The following is a 23,986-nucleotide window of genomic DNA, read 5'->3' as shown; positions in this document are numbered from 1 at the left end:
AAATTTGAGAAAAAGAAATCCTTACGACATACAAAGTGCTTCATAAATTTCTAAATACTAGTTCAAAAATACATGAGCATTGAAGGAATTGGTGTATTTGAATGCGATTTGCGAAAAGTTTACTCTCGCGAGAGGGGATTTTTTTTCGTAACAAAAAAATGCAGTTAACATTTTGTCGATAGAAGACGTTAGAAACCAGTGCTACAAGAGCGATTCAACCTTTCTTCAATCTCTTCTGTGCCCGAAACTTTCTTAAAGCTTCAGATAACGATTCGTGGCTGAGGTAAAACCACTTCACAAACAGTGCTTTTCCGAGGATTATGCCACTCTCCGCTATCCATACAAAGGGTTTTAACAACTGACTGGTGCGGAGATATATTTTGGAAAGAGAGGAAATTCAACTGCCCCTGCTGGGAATCGAACCCACGCCCTTTCATTTTCTAGGTGGACGCACTAGACTACAGAGGCCACGAATGTCTCAATCTTTCTTTGGAGCTCGTGTGCACTGAACGGGACCGTACATGGACGGTCGGACCTAACTCAGGCCGAAGCTCACAATTGCTGACAATGGCACCAGATGGCGACTTATCCGAGGATGATGTCACTCTCCGCTATCCAAAGGTTTTTAACGGCTGGCTGATGCGGAGCTCCGAGGAAAAATTGAGACATTCGTTGCCTCTGTAGTCTAGTATTCTAGGGCATTAACCCTGAAAGTGAACGAACGTCGGTTCGATTCCCGCAGGGGCAGTTGAATTTTCTCTCTTTCCAAAATATATCTCCGCATCAGCCAGCAGTTAAAAACCTTTAAATGGTGATTTACCCATGAATGTCACAGCATCGTAATGCCGCATTTATGTCTGCATCAGTAACAGCAGTATTCAAAAATGCCTGTTAATAACACACCGTGCATTTTATAGGAATCCAATTCGCATATTTCCGGCGATTTGCTTTCGTGCAGCGCCCTCTATCAACAAAAATGTGAACCTTTTTTTTTTGCAATAAAGAAAAATTTTTCTAAGTGAGAGTAACTTTTTCGCGAACTGCATTCAATTTTTACAAATTTCCGAAAGAAAAAGAGGTTTTGCCACACGTGGCCCGCTGGCTATGCTTTGAAGAAGCCCCGGTTCGGCTATGGATTGATTTCTTCAATTTTACGACAATATGTTTGATAGTATTTTTTCCTTTTTTTTTTCGTCGGTCTGAATGAATTCAATGTATCGGGTTGTTGTTTGATCGACCCTCGTTTTTTTATTAGCGTTATCCAATACAGAGATTTTGCTTGTCCTCTGTAATAAAGTAAAAAAAAAAAAACTTCAGGTACAGAGAAGAGAGTTTCCTCATTTGCGGAGAAAGTCAACGGAAGTTGCTAACTACTTTATGTTACCTCATTCCGGAGATTTATGGCCGCGATTAAATATATCGCTTTTATGGCCGAAAAGGCAGTGTTCAGTGAGCAATGGTGTGGTCCTCACAACCCGCGCTCTCTCTCGCACCTGTGAGCGTTGTCACAATTGAGTCGACCGAGCGCTAATTCTGAACACTCGGCATTTAGTTTGTTGCTATCGCAAATTTCTTTGCTCATGCAGTTAACATGTTGCACGACATTTCCGCCATCCGTTTACGACACGATTTCAAGTACGAGAGCTACGGTAACTCACTTGTGCCCGTGTTTCAATCGTTAACGTCATTGATATTTTCTATAGTTGTTTTTTTTTTCTTTTCTTCTTCATCCGATCGGTGTAATAAAACGTTTCCCCTGTACAAGCACCGGAACCTGCGACTCCTAATACAGTAACCGCCGCTTATAAGAATCGCGTTTGGTTCAGTCATTTTGATTCTTATAAGCGGTTGATTTTAATATCCGGAGATTTTTTATTTACTGTTGTTCCTATATAGTTACCATTAATATAAGCGACAACAACAACCCTTGTTAATTTCTCATTAAATATGAAATTTTAAATCAATTTGATTATCCATAGCGTCTCGTTATCCATAGACATCGTTCTTTGTTAATATAGACCAGTGTTTCCCAAAGTGGGCAATATCGCCCTGTTGGGCGATGGAAAGGTCCAGGGAGGCGATAGAAGCTACGAGTATAGCATGGGATCCTATGGGTTCGCTTGAGTTGGGGGCGATGAGAGAAAAAATTTCTCTGAAGAAGGGGGCGATGGAACAAAAAGATTGGGAAACTATGTTATAGACCATAGTTTTCCAACCTTTTTTGGTCCATCGCCCCTTTCTTCAGAGAAATTTTTTTTCTCCCATCGCCCCCAACGCAATCTAACCCATAGGATCCTATGTTATACCCGTAGCTTCTACCTCCCCTCTAGAACATTCCATCACCCCCTCCAGGGGGCGTTAACACTCACGTTGGAAATCACTGATATAGACTGACGAAAATGTTAAAATGTTACACAGTAAATGCACTACTGCTGTACTATTGGGGGGGGGGGTGGTAAGAGCTACGGGTGTCTATTTCTTTTCTTTTTCGTTTTCTACAATGAACCTCTTGCTGATAAGTTAGGATACCTACCTGCGACCCGTCATCTGGGTCGCCGCTAGGTACTTTGTCAGCCAGCGCAAGCGTGCATTCTGCCACTCGCGTATAATTTACAACGAGCAGTAAAAGAGTGACTTCGCGGCCTTCCCCTAGTCCAGCGCCCGAGCACCGAGAAACGTCTCTTCTGTGGTTCTCACCCTTATTTTGCCCATGGTCCCCTTTCAAAGATTCCTCATTTCTGTGGGCCCCCCTCCATTTGCGACCATGATTAATGTCCTTCTCCTCCTGCCCCCCCCCCCGTCTCCCCACCTTAGAAGATAGTTATTCATAAAGTATAATATATTTGTTTTTTATTAAATTAATTTTGAATTTATAAAAATATGGGAAAAGCGAAATAAACATAATACAATAAAATAAACGTAAAAAACGAATAAACATAACACACACACTTGAATTTATTTATTTAAAATGTTGCATTTGTGTATTGATAAAAACTCTCAATAATTTGGAGGCTCTTATTCCACTTCACACGGTAGGATACCCGTCGTACCCCCCTCCCACTACTTTTTGTTAAGATGCTACCGTCTGCAAGTGGCAATGCTCGTCACAATAGCCGAAATTGCTGTTCAAAAGCGGCCATAAGTTAAACTCAAACAAATTGCAGTTTAACTACATTATAAACACTCATAATTTTCTAGTGTAGTAAAAAGCAAAAGAAGAGGGATACGCAAAAAATATCTACTACAATCGAATCCCGTTATAACGAACGCCAAGAGACCGGAGGAATCACTTCGTTAAAACGAAATTTCCTTATAAAGGAATTCCAGTTTACCTAGTATTGTTCCTATGGAAACTTATTTCGGGGATTAGAAAAGTGTTCGTTCAAACGAGGTTTCCACTATAACGGTATTCGTTAAAACGAGGTTTTCACTATAACGGTATTCGTTAAAACGGGATTCGACTGTATATAAACCTAAGTAATCAGTTGTTTTAGCTTCCCCCCCCCCCCCGTTTTGATGGACAATAAAATAGAAGTTAAACAAGAGAATTCATGATAAATTTTATAAAGCTTATTTAGTTCTACCATTTTCAATGTTTTATAATGAGTGAATACCTAAATACCTAAGTAATGTTTTGTGCAACGTACCAGAGTCTGTGATGACTTGCCCCATATATGGGGCAGATTGTCACACTCAAACAAGGAATTGAAAAAAAATTATCTTTCATAGAAAGAGTGATTTTTTTTTGTATTCGCAAAATAGCTCGAGTACATGCCGAATGTTCAGATTGATGTAGATGCGTAAAACATTTCTATTGGTTTGAATTACACATGCCCGACATTAACTGAGATGTAAAAAGTGTGACAACCATCCATCCCATTTTGTTTAAAATGAATCATTTTTGGTCACTCTTTTCACAAATTTCTTCGTGAGCCCCCTTATCAGCAGCAGTGGCTCTTCTGCAAGATTTTTATCCGTGGCCTTTCCTGAAATATCCTAGCCCCCACCCCTTCCCGGGGGTCATATGGCGTCCGGTTGAGAACCACTGTTGAACTTCGTCCATGTTCCTCTGCGGAACTTCTAACGCATTGGTACATGTTGGAATGTGTAGTCACAAGGGTGTTTGCGGAATGGACAATTAAAAACTTTGGTGTGCGAAAATTCGATTTCGAACTCAACCACTCTTTCAGTGCTTGTAGGGTTCGCATAGGACAGGGTTGGTAGGGTGTTTCATGTTCCACTTGGGCTCGTTTCTCACCTCCTTTCGTTTGTCAGAAGGGGTCGGATTCACCCTGTATGGGGCCATTCAAGTAATACGTAAGCAGATTTTTAGCCATTTTTGACCCCCCACCCCCCCCTTGTCAGCAAAATTTCGTCAGCAGCTTAGAATATTTCATATCTTCAAAAAGGATGGTTGATAACGTAAGCAACCTTCAACCCCCCCCTCCTCCTTTGTCATCAAAAGTCAGCAAATCCGAAACCCCCTCCCCCCTCGATGCTGACGTAATGAATGACCCCTATAACATAAAGCCATCGTGAGAGAGAATCGAGATTTCCATCTCACAATTCGAAATTACTCAAAATGCCTTAGTGGCCCACGAACGTCAGGGGGGAGGGGGGGAGAAGTTTTAATTCAACCACCAATGTCTGCAAGGATCTAGAAAATCTAGATCTACGCCACTGCTTTTCTTTACTGTCTTTCGCGGAACCCTGGCTGCAAGACGTTGATGTCATGTAACGTCGGGGTCTATTCATTTGAAGTAATCTTTTCTTGTATATTAGTTCATATGAACTACTTGAAATCATTCAAAATGAAAAGATAGAGGATTCTGTTTATATTCTAATTTTTCGATTTTTTGATTTCAGCTGGTGATGACGATAATGATGAGCATCATCTTGATGATGAAGACGATGATGGATATGAACCAGTACGAACTAAACATTACCAACAAGCTCAGATGGACTCTTCTGCGGTCACCATCATAGCAGGAGGAAAGAACAACCGAAACGGAGGTCAGGCAGAATCAAATTATTATTGTTATTACAAGTATTATTATTATTTTTTATTATTATTACAATCGAACTCGATTATAACAACATCGAAGATTCCGTGAAATTTTGCCGTTATTGGAGAGTTTGGCGTTATCGAGATGTTTTTTTGAACGAAAATATAACTACAGATGTAATTAAATACTGTACATGAAGTTGCTGTCTCATTGTTGTTAGAGTAATTGTATCTCCTTCTTATCGTCTTCTCCTTCGTCAGAAGGAAAAAAAAAAAAGGAAATCGCCGATTTCTCGCCAAAAAGGTTGCCTGTTACCTTCTGAACAATAGTTTCCCAACCTTTTTTTGTCCCATAGGAACCTCACATAGGATCCTATGTTATACCCGTAGCTTCTACCGCCCCCCTGTAACTTTTCATCTTCCCCAAGGGGGCGTTAACGCCCGCTTTGGGAATCACTGATCTAAACAGTCAAATATTACTCATAAATAGGGCGCTGGTAGTAATGGAATGGCTTCAGGACGCCATTATACAATGGTAAATGCGATTTCCACCCATCGGGTTTGGTTTCTGTTTATTTTCTCTTGCTGGGGACCATGACCAGTTCCTCTTTATGATCTACCATTGGTGCCGTTAAGCCTCCTAGGCGGAGGGACTTGCAAACTCTTGACCAGAAATACAGTGCTACAAGTCTGCAGTGATTCAAAATACATTTTATGAAGAAAAAAAAGAAATAAACATGGCAAATATACAGGGTGTCCTATGAATTCGTTTGTTTAAAAATTCCTAAAAATTGAAAGAATTGATATGTTTGATGCGGTTCGCGCGAAAAGGGACAGAGAAAATTTTATTTCAAATCTTCGTCGATAGAGCGCGCTGAACGAAAGAAAATCAGGACCTGAACCTTTCTTAAATCTATTCTATATCCGAAACGTTCGTAAGAATAACTTTTTCCACGAGACGCATTCATGTATATCAATTCCTTCAATTTTTATGACTTTTTAAACTACACGGTGATTATAATTGAACAGTTCCCTTTTACTCTGAGTAGTTTTTCCTAAAGACTGCGTATCCGAATAAAGCCAAATTTTTAGTGTACAGTAATGAAAGCACGGGAGAGAGATTTATGAAATAAAAAAAAGTTCAATTTTCGACCACTAGGGGAAGAAATGGAGCCTTTTTATTTAACTTTTTTATCTTCTCATGAATCATACAGCGTATATATTAACAAAAATTTCAATGGAATACGTCCTCTCGAACGGGCGCTACATAGGCCAGAATTGTGTCAATATACTGACGAGTGCTACATTAATCTCTCTGAGTTGTGTCAGTATACTAAAACTACTCAGATCTATGTAGCGACCGTTCTGGTCGATGTATTCCGTTCAAACTTGGTATATACGCTATATAGCCCATAAGGAAAAAGGAAAATTCAATAAAAAAGCCTCACCTGGTGGTCGAAAATTGAACTTTTTTTATTTCATAAATCTCTCGCCCATGGTCTCATTAAGATAGCCTAAAAATTTGGCTGTATTCAGATTAGCAGTTTTTGAGAAAAAAACTACTCAGAGTACGGGAACTTGAATTATAATCACCCTGTATTTACGAATTTATTGGACACCCTGTACGTGATATACCCAATCATATTCATACATATACAGCAATTTGCAAATTGTTTTGGTCTCGAACTGAAAGTTCGTCGAAAAAAACGAGATATTTTTATAGAAAGAAAACGGTCGTGAAAGTCGAAATCAAGGGGAAATACGACTTATGTCATGAGCAATGTCGAACATGAAGCTGTTTTTTCTCAACATTAAAAAAGCAACTTCAATAGAGCAACACACGAACATTGCGTCAATGTGATAAGTTCTGATTCTAAGAAGTTTTTGTGGGAAAAACACCGTAAAAAATTATTTAAGAAATGTGTCGTAAAATCCAATTTTCATTGCGTCATGAAATAAGATTCATCAACATTATTCTACGAGGGGAATCAGGCCGAACAACCGATTATTCGCCTTATAGTCGAGGTGTCGCTATAACCGAGTTTGATCGTGTATTTTATGATTCCATCAATATAAAGATTCTAATAAAAATAAAATACAAATGCAAATACAACGCCACAACAGGCAAAATGCCCAACGAGGTGACTGAGAAAAAAATACCCATAAAAAAATATGGATGTCATATTTCAAAAATACAGCAACCCAATTAAAAATGCAATTTACATCTATTACATTGTATTTATTCTTCTGTTTAGACTGTCTAACAGCAGGGGGAGTGACTTACAGGCAGGGTTCATCTTGGCACCCGGTGATCGGACCATTTGGACCCATGGACTGCGTGTTCTGCAAGTGCCAGGTGAGGTTCTGGAGATCAGTATCGGTAGTTAAGTGGTGAGCATCGAATCCGGTATACATGCTTTTTTTTAATTTTAAAATTCATTCTATAGGATGGACGAATCGAATGCAAACGTTTGAACTGTTCAACGTCGCGATGCTCGAAGCAAATACAAGTCCCGGGACAATGTTGTCCTATTTGTTTGGACGAAGGTAAGTGGCTTTGGAAATCTCTCGCGTTCCTCATATTTAATTGAGTTTAGATCCGTATAAATTTAATAAATTTCAACGAAAGGTCAATTGATTTTATTTTAAAGTCAATTGTTTATTTCTGTTAAACTAAACCTCCCCTCTTAATCTTTACAGCGGTAATCCCGATATATCTCGCCAAACTTCATCTGCTTCATTTCGGTCACTCCAAAATATCTCGGGGTGATATATTGGCGATTGACGCCAACTTGGCGTCAAGGTCAATGCTTTTTATTGTGGGTCTATAAAATGCTAGTGGTAGGGATTTTACTTTCCGCAGTGAAAGTTCGCTTTTATTTCCAATGAGGCAGTTATAATGAGGATCGGAAGAAAATTCTAAAGACCGCTTAAAGGGTTAAATGGCGTGCGTGTATATAAGTACGCTTTCTCCCGATTTTAAGCATTACAGCCGCTGTGCGGTCACGTAGGAATCGAGCTGGACTCTCATTACAAGAGTCCAGTATCGAACCCCGTTGACGGCGTAGTGGTGGTCGTTTTGTGCGGTTTTCCCAGTTTCGAGGCGTGAATGCGAACCGCTCTTCCATTTGCAAAAAAAAAAAGAATCTCTCCGCAGACAGACCTTCAACATGATAATTACATAACATGAAAATTCAAGCATTAACCATTTTCCCTCCAAAATACGGAAAACAGATTACAGCACCAGCAGGACACAAAATCAGCGCAACATAATACGTCAGTGGCCACACGTACACGCAATTCCGATGTGCACCGATTCGTTAGAAATCATCAATGTCAGTTAGATGTCATCGCGAAAAGTTTTATCGGAACCCTATGAACAGAAGTATTGTTTTTCTTCCTCTCAGTTATTTCTATGCTCTTGTTAGTGATTGTGTTTTCCTCCTGATAAAATTCACCTTTCTACTAGAAACATGTGAGAGTGAAAGAGAACAGGTAGGGGTGAGAGTGTAAAGAGAAATATGCTGTACACTCTCTTATCTACTTATCTGTTATTCTGTGTTTACCCCCTTTTTACATTTATTTTTTTCTGCATTTTCTTCTGTTTCTTCTTTTCATTTCTTTTCTATTTACTCCTTTATTTTTCTAATGTGCGGCAAGGTAACGACAAGGTTACCAGATTTACCACCGATCAGGCAAATAGAGGTCATCCGAATTTGTTGCTAAAACCTTGTACGTGAAGGGGTTAAAAATCGGAAAAATAATAGAAATAACAACAGTGTTGGCTGCTTATTATTTCTCGCTTTTCTTTAGGCGATATCTTATATAAAAAAAACTCTAGCTCTCATTTTTCTTTTTCCTTCCAGATTCTCTCTCCGAGAAAAACCAGTTATTTCTCTTTTTCTCTCTCTCTCTGTATCTGACCATGTGTTGTGCTTGAATGACGTCACTCTAGGACTCTAGAGAGTTCTGCGCGGGTTTTTTTAAATTCGTTCTGACTATTGGCGTTCAAAATACGGGGTGTTTCAAAATGAATCACCCGATTTCAAATGCATATATTACGGAAAGTATTGAACACAGACATTTAAGATTAACTATATGTTACATGACCAATCATAAAGTTTTTTTTACAAACCAAATTAAAGGTGCTCAATATGTCCACCTCGGGATGCACGGCATATGTCTGTCTATAAGGTAGTCAAATTCGTCGCAAACTTTTGCGGGCATGTTTGCATCCACGGCAAATACAGAAGTGGGGGGGGGGGGCGAAGGAAGAAAGAGCGTTAGCTCTACCTGTCGGCAACAGCGTGAAAAACTCGAGATTTCCCTCTTACTACCTATATATTATTCGATCAAAACGGATAAAGATCTTAATGGTTATGATTTTTTTTAAATCGGATAATTCTTTTTGAAACACCCTGTATTATAATATTAAATTTTTTGTTTGAGTGATCCTTAATAATTCCACCGGATTTTTTTATATTTTTGGGAATATTTAAATTAGTAGAATTAGAGTGACAATTTTTTCGGAACTTTTGAAGACGCCATCTTGGGACCCTTTTGTTGTCAGTAAAAGTTGGAAATTGTTTGAGAAGAGGGAACGATAAAACAGTAGAACCTCCCGATAACGGACCCATGGGACAAAAAATTTTGTCCGCTAACGGGGAGTGTCTGCTACGATATACAGTAGGACCTCGTTTATACGACTTTCGCTTTTATACGACGCATGGCTTCGTTCGCAACAGATTCCTATATGTTACGTTGTGTAAAAGTGATGAACCGCTGGCTAAGCATTATCATGTCATCTCGATATAAAGAAGGTTTGATTAAATTTCACTACATTTATCACTTTTCCCGGTGATTATGCATAATTCCCAAATAAAGTTGGAAAGTCCGATAAATACAGAAAAATTTACAACCTTTCTTCGTCTCTTCATTAAACCATAATTATTTTTACCCGTATATGATACGTGCACTACCCATATTTTGCAATAAAAACTAAATTAAATTAAAAGTGTGGAGAGAAGAGATAAAATACATTTTCATAACATCATTAGAAATCTTGTAATGTTGGCTTTTTCTACACGTATCAGCATGTTCAAACGAAACCCAACATTATCATTCGGAATCGGAATCGTGGACCATAGTTATGTTTAGTTAACAATTTGCAATTAATTGACGGATTATCATATTTACCAATACGATCTTTGGATTATACATAACCACCATTGAACATGATAAATTCTCCATTTATTCAACTATTCACAAATTAGAGTTTGGGGAAAAAAAATTGAGTTTGGCTGATTTCATACTGTCCGCCATCGAGAGTGTCCTCTAACGAGGAGTGAAATGCATTAAAGCCCTATTTCACGGGACCGGGGAATCAGAAAAGTGTCCAATAACGGAGGAGTGTCCGTTAAGGGCCGTATTCACCGTCATGGCTTAAACTGTAGTCACAATTTTTGGATAAAAGATCAACATAGATTGGTCAGGAATCTGAATTTAACTAGTCCGTGTCGATCTCTTATCCAAAAATTGTGACTATAGTTCAAACCATGTCGGCGAATACCGCCCTAAGGGAGTTTTCACTGTACGTAGTAGTTGCTAAAGGCATTGATTCAATTAGCCTCAAGAGCAAAAAATCAGTTTCCCTCCGAGTTGTGGGTATACAACGATAATTTATTGGACAACAGTTCGAGCAATCTGGATATTTTACGTTGTATAGTGAGCGCTCGTTCTAACGACTTCATGTGATAGCGACCATTCAATTACCACGACCGGTAGGATTAGTCCCAAATGTTTTCATGGAACGACTATCATATATGTTTTACTTTCGATACAAAAATCCTCCCAATATAACGACCGTTTTCGGCGGGAGGAACGGGTGTCCTTATATCGAGCTTCGACTGTATTTCAGATAGAAAAAAAAAGAAGAATTATCTCTTAGTTCTTGAACATACAGTCGTTATGGATGGGTTCTCATTTCTTGAACTAAACGGTCGAGAGACAGCGCGAGAGAAACGTGGTATAGGTCTCATGATACTTCCATTACGAGTAATATCAATAATAATGGACGCCACAATAAAAAGCATTTTCTCACTCGTGTCTTCGAAACTTTTTCGGGTTTTCATGACCAAAAATATATATACCACCGTCACACACACACACACACACACACATATATATGAAAAACAAAAAGAAAAAGTTTTGAAAACGGAACGTGGGGTGGTAATTGCGTGAGCAAATGATTCCCGGGTTCCGTTCCCTTACGGAAAACGCATCTCGAAGGAAAACGATTAGACAAATCCGCTTCGGGGGGGCCCCATGGAATTTTCTTCTGTAAACACGCGTGGTCCGTGGACATTAATGAATCGGTCCACGCGAAAAGATCGACATTTTCTCCTTCGTTTTTTTTCAATACACACATATATGTCAGAGTAAGAACCATTGAATATGGACACCAACTCTCGAACGTAGATATTCAACTCTCGCCCCTAAAAAAAAACGTTATAATACACTAACACGCCCTCGCTAATTGTTCAGTTCGACTTAAATCCATTAGTCCGGGAAAAATTTTTTTTGCGAAGTCTTGTTCCATTTTTTTTTTTTTTTACTTTTTCTCTCATAATTTAGAATTTTTATTTCTTTTTCTCACATTGGGGTGTTGTGCGAAAGCACTACTACTACTACTACTACTAATACTAGTATCGGTTGTCTGGACCATCACCAATTTGGGTCGTTCACCAGACTTAACGATGCTACAATTTAATTTCTATGCGTGGACACAACACCAAGTTCCCCCCTCCTTTTCGTTTTTGTTATATTTTTAACACATTATTCCATTTTCCTTCTCTCAATTTCGGTCTTTCGTGCAATTGCCAAGTCACTGGAGATTATGCATGTCTACTGAGGCAAGACGCAATCTTTGAAGCAGAGAAAAATATACGTTCAAATATATTACCTAAAATTTTTATAATATATATGTATATAAATACAGTGAGAATTCAGAACACAAAAATTACGTCTAAACGGTCAGTCTGGAATAACCTGTTACTATGAAAATTATATATTCCCATCATTACTCCCTCTCAAAGCGTTTACCACGCTTCGCATACAGCTAAAAATATTAAATTAGACCGATTTCTCTTTTATCCATGCAAAGTCTGAAAGAATTTTCTACACTGCTCAAAACAATTAGGGGAGCAAGCAAAAAAGCGAAGAAAACCGTGCGAGACAGCCACGCATTGGCATACAATGGATAGTACACGCGTATCAATGCGCAATACAGAAAAAAGACGTAAAGAAATTTGGAATTAAGCTTTAATTCTTTGAAAATATGGAAAAAACATGAAAAAATGATTTAGGGCAACAATTTGGTTACATGTAAACGATAAAAAAAAGTACTGTTTAGACATGATGCATGAGTTTTAATAGGGCGTGTGGTCTCCTCGAACAGCTAAGACTGCTGCACACCTGTTTGCCATGGATGCGATGAGGTTATCGATCAGACTTTGGGGAATACTGTTCCACTCCTCAAGAAGTGCAAGCTGCAAGTCTCGGAGAGTAACAGGCGGCCTTGGTCGCGCAGCAATGCGTCGTCCAGGTCAGGAGAGCACGCTGGCCATTCCATACGCTGTATTGTTTCAGCTTCAAGCATGCTCTCCACCAGACGAGCTCTACGCGGTCGGGCATCATCCTGGAAAACAAAGGAATCTCCAATGGCTCCAGCGTAAGGGATGACATGAGGTCGCAGTATCTCGTCTGCATACCTTCGGTCCGTCAAAGTGCCATTCCGAATGATATGCAGGTCCGTACGTCCGCCTACGCTGATTCCACCCCATACCATCTAACCAACTCGTCTGTATTTTGGCCTTCCACGAACGACTGCGGGGTTATTTCGAGTACCCCTGTCCCTCCATACCAGAACACGTCGGGTGTCACACTCCAGACTGAATCGGGACTCGTCTGTAAACAGCACTTGGCTCCAATCATGTTGCTCCCAATCTCGATGTTCAGCAGCCCATCTTCTTCGGGCCGCACGGTGGCGTGGGGTCAACGGAATGCAGACCATTGGCCTACGTGCATAGAGCCCTCCCTCATGAAGCCGATTACGTACTGTTTGGCTGGACACCCTTCGTCCTGTTGCCAAGAGCAACCGTCTTTGCAGCTGCGTAGCATTCTCTGTTCTGTTTCGACGAGCTGTTAACCGTACATACTGGTCATCAGTTGCTATAGTGGCGCGTGGCCGACCTTGCCCTGGTCGACGTCTAACATTTCCTGTTTCTTGGAATCGATTCCACAGCCTTTCAACAACACTTCTGGCGACTCCAACAGCGTCCGCGACACTACGTTGTGTTTGCCCGGATTCCAGTCTGCCTATAACACGCCATGCCATGGATTCCGGTAAATCACGTTGTTGAGACATCCTCAAGTCACCTTGTCTCAAAAAACAATACTGCGCAATCGAATTTCACAGTTACGGCAGTAAAACAGACGTTTCTGCAACATCCCGATTTCTGCCCTTATCTCCTTTTTCTGGTTTCTGACGTCATGAACTTTGATTTGCATATGAAGTTTTCTTCTTCCGTTTCCTGCTAGGCTTTAAATTATGGATGATTCATTTTATGTTACTTATCGGTATACATCTTTGCGTAATTTTGTTAAAACCATGTGCTCCCCTAATTGTTTTGAGCAGTGTATATGTGCCAGGGCTATTTCACCAAACACTAACTCTGGCTATATTGCAATTTACTGCCATTAATAAGATGGGTTGGAAATGAAGGCGCTGTCTATTTGGTGGTCGTCTGAAGTTCGTTAGAGAAAATATCTTGTTTATATCGTCCCTCGGGTTTGAACCTGGAACCGCGACAGCAACCTTCACGGTGGTAGACCAGCATCTTACTAAACACGCTACTCGGGGTAATGGGCATGGGCTGGACGAATCTATTTCCCGACATGCCCGGGGCATGTAAAAATTATGACCGACATTTTTCCCGACGCAAACATATAAAATTTTTTGACAAAAAAAGTTTGAACACCTTTTTTTTATGATGATGCAAGTGTTTTTTACGAACATGTATGAAATTTCACAGAAGTGTTTTATTTTCGGCAGTGATGATGCTAATGCGTAGTTAACGTTATTTTGATCTGCAGTATTTATTTTCATCCCACCGTTGCCACAATGGTGGATCGGCAGAAATTGGTTTTGTCGGTGGTTCCCACCCAACTTCGAGGCGCAAATGCGAGTCGATCTCCCCGTTGAAATATCTCGCAAACAGAGAGCAACAGGCCTGCAACGGCACAATTATTTGATCATTACATTTCACTCAAAGTTAGATAAATTGATGACAGGTGGCAGCACTAGACATAACAAGAATTATACAGAAACAAATTTCACCGTAGGTTCGCAACACAGATACGCAGATTCCAACATGTACCAGTTCGTTAGAAATTCCTCAGAGGAATACGGAAAAGGTGCACGTGTGGTTCAGTAGTATTAGCAGTAGTTGTTTCTAATATTTTTAGCAAGCCGATGAGATCATGGGTTCTCATGTATGGCAAATGAGGCTGTTCTAGAAAACCGAGAACCTCACTTGCAGAGTGAAATAGTGTATTCTAATAAGTTATTCAAACAGAAGAAGAGATAATACTTACTACTTAGTTTGCATAAAAGCGCTAAAATATATTTTTCCAAAAATATCACATCTTTTAAATCCCTATTTACACAGTATATAAAGTGTCCGAAAGGAATAAAAATTCTGCGGTTGATACTAAAAATTGTAAAAAAAAAAAAATATTTATGCCGCATTTTTTTCTTCTACACATTAATATCGGAAAAAATACCCATCATAAAAATATGCGACATCTGCTGCCACCTATCAAATAAAAACTAAACTATCGGTTATAGTTTCTCAAGTATAAAGTTAGTTGTGCATCAAGATGCATCATGACAACGATAACAATGCGTTGAGACTTAATATCGACGGGACTAAATGTGCCTCAATATCCGGAAGCTCCTCTTTAGCGGAAAAAATTTTCGGTACCATGGGGGGTGCACGTTATCCAGAGATGAAAAATGCCGAAGTATAAGAAAAATGGAGGATATGTTCCCTTTAACGAAGGTTTTGACATCTGGTTGACGCGAAGGTAAGTCCAGGAAATAGTTCAACTGGCCTTCGCGGGGAATCGTACCCACATCCTCTCACTTGCCGGGTGAGTGTTTTAAGGCGCCCTTTTACACGTACCATTTTGCGCGTTGTAGCTGTAAGCAACTTCAGAACCGCCTTTATGAGTGTGCGTGTATTAGAACACTAGACTACAAAGCCAACGAATCCTCTTTCCTTAGAGCTCGTGTGAACTGAACCGGGCCGTACATAGGCAGCCAGACCTCAGGCCAAAAGCTCACAATTTCTGACACTGCCATTAGACGGCGACTTATCCGAAGATCTAGTGGTATAGGGCGTTCATTGATAATTTTTGTCGCACCACGGTCATTTTCTGCGCACGAGGGCTAATTAGACCGGGACGTACAATTTATTGCCAATTCCGAACGGCAGGCATGTTTTTTATACTCTTCGAGAAGTTGGTTCGCTAACCCCTCGATGGGGGACTTCCTGCGGTAGCAATTTTTTCTGTGGTCATTTCGCCGTTTCTGTCAAGGACGAACCGGGTATCGAACTCGCGACACCTCTAAACTCTGGTACTTTAGGCGAGTATCTTATCGACCTGGGCTACCGCGCTCATCGGGCATTCACCCGGCAAGTGAAAGAACGCGGGTTCGATTCGCGGCAAGGTCAGTCGATTTTTCCCTCCCCGGATTTATCTTCGCATCAGCCAGCTGTCGAAACCTTCGTTGTAATGGCGGACAGCGACACCATCTTCAGATTGTTCGCTTTCGATAGGAACGACTAACTTTATATACATTGTAATTTCTACCAAAAATATTCCCGTCCAAATAATCCCGGTTGCATAATCTGACAGAGCTTATCCCAAAGATACACATAAATCGTTAAAAAATGCATTTCGGAAAAGAAAAGCGCAGATGCTTCCTCTCCCTTTTTCGAAAATAAGCTCATATATCCTCAGTTCTTGTGATTTCGGATAATGGATCATAATTAAGAACAATCCCATAAAAATTGATATCGACGTAATTTAATTTTTGCTCCCCCTCCCTTCCCCCAATCGTAGGGAGATTTATTGCCCGTAAGTATCGGTTGCGCCTCCAGTTGAAATTTCTTTTGGCGAATCCCTGAGAATCTGCGCGAGGTCCATCGACGGTCATTTTATGGAATGTTTCCCGTACCAACCGATTCTCGTGACAAGACGAAGTAAAACACGGCAAAAAACAGCACAAATGACAGTTATTACTATAGGAAGGGTGAAGTGGGGGGTATAATATTGAGGACAAAAAAAAAGATATTAATATGAGATGGCTGCGTATGGTGTGTGTGTATTAACAACCATTTCGTGCATTTTTACTAAGAACGTAATCGATTCTGTATAATATTATTACATTGTAGAGGTAGTCGGAAATTGATTACGTCAGATCGGTAAATGGCAGCTAATGTTACTGACCTCATAGGAAAAATATGGTGTAATGATGTTTCGTAAGTATTTTTTTTGCAAAAGAGTCAATTGTATGCTTTGTTAAAAAAAAGTATTTTAAGACTGAAATTTTTGTGCATTGCGTTCGAAAGGAGTAATATTGGTAACAATAACACCTGACTGATGACCAACCACGGCCCAGGCGTTTCGCTTGGTGATTTACTGCCTTTTACCCCCGGGGGGGGGGGCTATAGCGGAGAAATAATTACCAACAACCACCACGGCCCCCCCCCCACGGGCCGCAGCAGCATTCGTCAGAATCCCCCAACGGACGTAGGGCTCCAGGACCCGAGGTGAAGGCAGCCACCCTGGGCACAGGTGCTCCCATCCTCTACGCACCCATTGCACCAGCTCCACAGCATCCCTCATACGTCGGAGCCCACGCGGAGACACCAGCCTACAGCCCTGAATACGTGGAGCTCGCTCACCCGCTTCACCAGGCTAGGCCACCCATCCCAATGGTGAAGGTCTTTCAGCAGGCATCCCAGCATTTAATCAATACATTTTGTGCATTTCTCTTCCGTACAAAAACTATCGCTAAGGGAAAGCGTAACCCCACCCCTTCCACGAAAATTTTCTCTTGCCACCATCTATTTTTTTTTCCATGAACATTTATTATGTTTTTACCGAGGGAGTCAAATTTACTGAAGAGGTAAAATTAACCGAAAGAAAGGCTTGTAAATATCCTGGAATGGGGACCCACCGAAAACTCCAGCCTGTGACGGCGCCTCTACAACGGTACAATTGCACTTCACTCACAGTTAAAAAAATTGACGGCAGATGGCAGCACTGCACATAATAAGCGTTACACACTAAAAAGACTTCGCAACACGTACACGCACATTCCACCATATACCAATTCGTTAGAAATTCCACAGAGGAATGTGGACGAGGTGCATGTGTGGATTACTAGTAGTAGTAGTAGTGGCCTGTGAGCCCAGTTGCAGCATGAGGGCCCATAAACACACCGGGCTTCCAAATAGTATGACCGTAAAAGTAGATCAAAATACGTTGGCATACATCGTCGATGAGAAAAAAAAACACGCTTTGCGTTAATTTTTTTACACGCCCGCATATCGAACATGTAGTCGAAACGTGCCCGTTTTTTGCATGTATTTTTTTCGGGCAATCGATTTGTTCTGCCCTGATGACAACAATCTAAAACAGCAGTTCTCAACATTTTTTGACTCGCGGAGCCCTTTTGGGCAAATAATTTCTATGGCGGAGCCCCGTAGACCTATTTCTTACACATTCAGCAAAATTACTGATTTATTTTTATTATTCTAAAGTAATTATAAATATTTTTTTCCAATTGATTGTTTTTTATTTTATTTTCCTCGAGCGGGTGCGGAGCCCCTGAAAAGCGCACAAGGAGCCCCAAGGGCTCCGCGGAGCACCGGTTGAGAACCGATGATCTAAAAAGGGAACAAGATTTCTTCAGTAAAATGAAATGAGGTTATTTGAGCCTTCGTCATCCATAGAAATAATAATCTTCCACCTTATTTTTTTCGTTCAGATGAAATCACATCAATTTCCACTTTGCGGTCTGATGCGAAAATAACTGCTGACAGTGCAGAGTATTTTTCTCAAGAAAACAAAGAGGAGAGGTCGCTCAACAACTTTTCTATGAGTTATCCTTGAAAGTAAATGAACGGTCATATATTCATAATACCCAGAAACATCTTGGCAGGGGCGTAACTAGGATTTTTGCCGCCTCCACAACTTTAAAATTCGATAATTTTATAACGGTGTTCTTTGTTTCCACCATAAAATTTCCGCCCGGGGCAGTTGCCTCTTCCCCCCCCCCCCCCCCCATCATGCACAGATGAAGAGCCCCGCGGTCGGTAAATCGGCCCTTGATGGTGGCTGCCGAAACGATCGTGGTTGTCGGCAAACCGTCAAATGCTTGCACACTGTTATGGGCGCTCAAATGCTTGAACACGCTTTGGGTAACTATTTTGGCCACTCACTGACCTAATCCCTCGCTGTCCTGGGCACTTTTTGTGTCATTCTCATGCCTGCACAACTGGACCCCCTTTTTTTGTCGCTCCCTTGCTCACAAACTCTTTAGGTCATTATTTCGGTCACCCCAATGCTAATACACTCTCGAGTCACCATTTCTATCGCTCCAATGCTCATGCACTCTCAAAGCCACTCTTTTGATCATTCACATGCTTGCACATGCTCTAGCTCATAGTTTCTCAAACTTTTTGTTTCATCGCCCCCTTTATAAGAATTTTTCCCTCTCTCATCGCCCCCCCCCCAACTCAAGTGAACCCATAGGATCCTGTGTTAAATTCATAGCTTCTATCGCCCCCCCTCCTGGACCATTACATCGCCCACCAGGGGGCGATATTGCCCACTTTGGGAAACACTGCTCTAGGTCATTCTTTTTGTCACTTCCAAGTTGACGCACTCTTTAAGTCAATATTTTTGTCACTCTCATACCCATACACTCTCTAGTTCACTCGTTTGGTCACTCACTGACCCTCATTCCTCACTGTCTAGGTGACTTTTTTGGTCATTCACATGAATGCACGCGCTATATATAAGTCACTCTTTTTTTTCTCTTTCTCTCATGCTCACACACTCTGTGAGTCACTGTTTTGGTCCCTCCCATGCTCATACACTCTCTAGGTCACTCGTTTGGTCACTCACTGATCTCATCCCCCACTCTTTCTGTCACTCATCTGGTCATTCACGTGCTCTAGGCCAGTGTTTCTCAACCTTGGGCCATATGGCCCCCTTGCGGTCCTGGGATATTCTAGGGTGGGCCACGGGAGAAAATCAGAAGAAAGGTGATCCACGACAGGTGGTGAAGGGAGTCATAGAGAGCTGTGAAGAGAAAAGCTTTAAAAGTGAAACATGGTTGAAAAATATTACTACTTTCAGAATTCATCAGATCCGTCCATAGAACTAGGGGCATCTTAACCCTTGAGTCCATGTGGACATGACCCGGGTCTTCATGTCTATAATGGAGGGAGGGGGGACTGCACTATATGGGATCTGGTACTATGATTTTCATATGTAAGCTGTTACTTCCAGCTAAGTATGGAGGGCCGCCAGAGCAACGGTTGATGTGTTGGGAGAGTCGATTTATCGTGCATGCTCATTGGATCATCTTGTATTTTACACAGACCTTTTTTTACCATATAATTAAACTCCTGGGAGATGATAATTCATCATTTGAATCCGTGCCTAGCCAGGATTCTAGAGATTGTCCTGATTTATTAAAATTGCATTCATAATAAAAAAATAGAAACGAAAGTATCTCACTCTTGGATGAGGGTAGAGGGGGCCCTGGATAGGACAGGGGGCCATGAAAAAAAAATCTGATCCATGGGGGGCCATGAGCTGAAAAAGGTTAAGAAACACTGCTCTAGGCCACTGTGAAGGTCATACCTATGCTTGGACACGCTCTAGTTCAGCCATCCTCAACCTGTTGCTCGCGAGCGACACATGCTCATAGTGCACGATGCTCGTGTCCGATTAGGTGTTCGCGAGCACTTTATCAACGTCCCGATTGTACACGCAACCCACTAATCTTCTTACAAATTCCATTCAAGGACAAAAATTGTCTCAATTTTTCATGCATTCGTATTATGTCAAACTTGCCGTAAGGGTGCTCGTGACCATAAAATGGTTGTGAAGATCTCTTCTCTAGGTCATTCATTTGCTCTGGTCATACCTATGCTTGGGCACTCTTTTGTTCACTCACATGCTTGCAAACTCTCTAAGTAACTCGCTCGTTGAACTATTCCCCTCAACCCATCCCCCTTTTTTTACAGTGGCTCATTAGTTCCAATTTCTTATATAGCATAACCTGCTTCACTATTTCCAAAAAAGAACAAGGCTTTTTTCTCCAACCAAATGAGATTACGAAGGTTTTTAACAACTGGCTGTTGCGAAGATATATTTTGGAAAGAATTCAACTGCCCCTGCGGGGAATCGAACCCACTTTCCAGGCGAACGCCCTAGACCACTAGACTTCAGAGGCACCGAGGCGCTCAATCTTTCCTTGGAGCTCATGTACACTGAAAGGGACATGGACGGCCGGACCAGACTCAGGCTAAGCTCACAACTGCTGACGCTGCCACCAGATGGCGACTTATGCCTTTCCAAAATATATCTTCGCAACAGCCAGTTGTTAATAACCTTCCTATGGTAGCGGAGAGTGACGTCATCCTTGCATAAGTCGCCATCTGGTGGCAGCGTCAGCAGTTGTGAGCTTGGCCTGAGTCTGGTCCGGCCGTCCATGTACGGTCCTTTTCAGTGTACACGAGCTCTAAGGAAAGATTGAAAGATTCGGTACCTCTGTAGTCTAGTGGTCTAGGGCTTTCACCCGGAAAGTGAAAGGACGTGGGTTCGATTCCCCGCAGGGGCAGTTGAATTTTCTCTCTTTCCATAATATGTCTTCGCAACAGCCAGTTGCTAAAAACCTTCGTATGGTAGAGGAGAGTGACGTCATCCTTGCGAAATGAGGTTAGTCTTATATAACGCATCATCATGAAGTTAGTTTTAATCATCCGTAGAAATAATGCTCTTCCTTTATTTTTCGATCAGATTAATTTCCGCTTTGTGGTCTGATGCGAAAATAGCTTCTGACTTCATAGTTAATTTTTTAGAAAAAACAGAAGAGGTTGCTCAACAACTTTTCTATGAGTTATCCTTGAAAATAAATAGACGATCATATTCATAATATCCGGAAACATCTTGATACACTCATTAATAATAATAATAATGGGAGATATCTCCCACGATATTGAAGACCTGTCTGAAAAAAAAAAAAATAAAAAATTTGTAACGTAAAACGTCGGGCTATTGACTGCCATTAAGCCGGGGTTTTCCTAGGAGCAGGTTTTCAGTGCCGCGCGTAACGTGATTCGCCCAGCGCGACACGCCGTGCACTCACCGATAAGAAAAGCAGAAAAGCAGCATGGCATGACTGTTTTCCTACAGAGCGCAATACGCCTCACGACAGCGCTTTACGTCGGGCGTGATTGGCTGACTGCTTCTGGAGGAGTCAAATGCGTCGTGCGCCGCGCGTTTTGCCGATGTTCTCTTCACTCTTGTGTGTTTTCTTTCCTATCCCTTCAAAAAGGAACACGCAGACGGCCGAGTAGCTGATGCCAAGGCCATATACTATAATATCGGCGTCCTCATCTGATGCGCCACGCCAGGAAAACACAAACGCGAAGCGTGATTATTTAACACGGTTCTGTCGGCGCAAAATGGTCTAATTCGGTTCACGTGGCGCGAAAAACCTAATCCTAGGAAAACCCATCTTTATGCACAATAACGAGCCCTGCGGTCGGTAAATCGGTCGTTGATGGTGTCTACCGAAACGATTTGGCTAGTTGGAAAACCGTCACATACTTGCACACTGTTTTGGGCCCCTCACATGCTTGGACACGCTTTGGTCAACTATTTTGGTCACTCACTGACCTAATCCCTTGTTCTCCGGGTCACCTTTTATGTCATTCGCATGCTTGCACATGCTGGGTGACTCTTTTTGTCGCTCCCTTGCTCACATACTCTCCAAGTCACTATTTCGGTCAATCCAATACTCATACACTCTCCAAGTCCCTATTCGTGTCGCCCCAATGCTCCTACATTCTCAAAGTCACTCTTTTTTATCATTCACATGCTTGCACATGCTCTAGGGCATTCTTTTGGTCACTCCCAAGTTGATGCACTCTTTAAGTCAATATTTTTGTCACTCTTATACCCACACACTCTCTAGGTCACTCGTTTGGTCCCTCACTGACCCTCATTCCTCACTGTCTAGGTGACTCTTTTGGTTATTCACATGAATGCACGCGCTCTCTCTATGTATAGGTCACTCTCTAGGCCACTCGTTTGGTCACTAACGACCCTCATTCCTCACTGCGAAGTGACTATTTTGGTCATTCAGATGAAGCACACGCTCTAGGTCACCCTTTTCTCTCTCATGCTCATACACGCTCTAGGTCACTCCTTTGGTCATTCACGTGCTTGCACGTGCTCTATCCCACTTTCAGGTCATAATTAAGTTGGACACGCTCTAGGTCATTCATTTGTTCAAATCATATCCATGCTTGGGCACTCTTTTGTTTACTCACATGCTTGCAAACTCTCTAAGTATCTCGTTTGGTCGCTCATTGAACTAGGACCTCATCCCCCTTTTCTACAGTGACTCATCTGTTTCAATTTTTTACAGAATAGTCTCCTACCATTCCAAAAAAAAGAATAAGACTTTTTTCCAACCAAATGAAATGTAGTAAATTAGTAACTCATCATCATGAAGTTAGTTTTAATCATCCGTAGAAATAATGAATTATTTCCTTCCTTTATCTTTCGTTCAGATGAAATCGGACCAATTTCTACTTTGTGGTCTGATGCGAAAATAGCTTCGGACTTCAGAGTTCATCTTTTAAAGAAAAAAGAAGAGAGGTCGCTCAATAATTTTCTGTGTTTGAACTCAAATGCTTGAACACGCTTTGGGTAACTATTTTGGCCACTCACTGACCTAATCCCTCGCTCTCCTGGTCACTTTTTTATGTCATGCACATGGTTACACATACTAGGCCACTCTTTTTGTCGCTCCCTTGCTCACACACTGTCTAAGTCATTATTTCGCTCACCCCAATACTCGTGCACTCTCCGAGTCACCATTTCTGCCGCTCCAATACTCATACACTGTCCAAGTTACTATTTCAGTCATTCAATGATCATGCACTCTCAAATTCACTCTTTTGATCATTCACATACTTGCACATGCTCTTGGTAATTCTTTTGGTCATTCCCAAGTTGACATCCTCTTCAAGTCAATATTTTTGTTGTCACTCTCATACCCATACACTCACTAGGTCACTCACTGACCCTCGTTCCTCTCTGTCTCGGCGACTCCTTTGCTCATTCACATGAATGCACTCGCTCTGAGGTTACTCTTCCCCCCCCTCTTTCTCTCACGCTCACACACTATGTGAGTCACTATTTTGGTCCCTCCCATGCTCATACACTCTCTAGGAAGAAAAAGGAGAGACATTGCTCAACAATTTGTCCGCAAGTCATCCTTGAAAACGTTCCGAAAAATAATAATAAATGAACGGTCGCACACTCATAACATCCGGAAACATCTTGATACATATCGTACACTCTCAAAAAATAACATAATAATAATGGGAGATATATCTGCAAACGACACTGCGCAGGCGCGTCTGACAACATTTTTGTAACGTAAAACGTCAGGCTATCGACTGCAACAGATAACGAGTCCCGCGGTCCTTAAATCGGTCCTTGATGGTGGCTGTCGGACACGAGAAATATAATCAATCTGTCTGACGATGGGAAAATTTCTCTTATCAAGATAAACAACGATATTTTCAGTGATTTCAG

At 41.3% G+C, this 23,986-nt stretch overlaps 1 protein-coding gene across 1 annotated transcript in view; it reads left to right on the top strand.

The window, feature by feature from the left end:
• The window catches only part of LOC149070233 (chordin-like protein 1), a 78,012-nt gene that overhangs the window by 46,371 nt on the left and 7,655 nt on the right, over nt 1-23,986 (top strand). Inside the window, exons 7-9 of the mRNA XM_089249881.1 lie at nt 4,867-5,013; nt 7,261-7,361; nt 7,453-7,552. Coding sequence (XP_089106007.1) covers nt 4,867-5,013; nt 7,261-7,361; nt 7,453-7,552 — 348 coding nt within the window. The remainder of the gene's footprint in view (nt 1-4,866; nt 5,014-7,260; nt 7,362-7,452; nt 7,553-23,986) is intronic.

This window comes from Pholcus phalangioides, unplaced genomic scaffold, assembly GCF_987345545.1.
Source record: "Pholcus phalangioides strain wild (caught in Gottingen) unplaced genomic scaffold, Ppha-v1.0 ptg000022l_1, whole genome shotgun sequence".
Lineage (NCBI taxonomy): Eukaryota > Metazoa > Arthropoda > Arachnida > Araneae > Pholcidae > Pholcus > Pholcus phalangioides.
The sequence above is the reverse complement of the archived record's forward strand: the minus strand, read 5'-3'. Positions and strand labels throughout refer to the sequence as shown.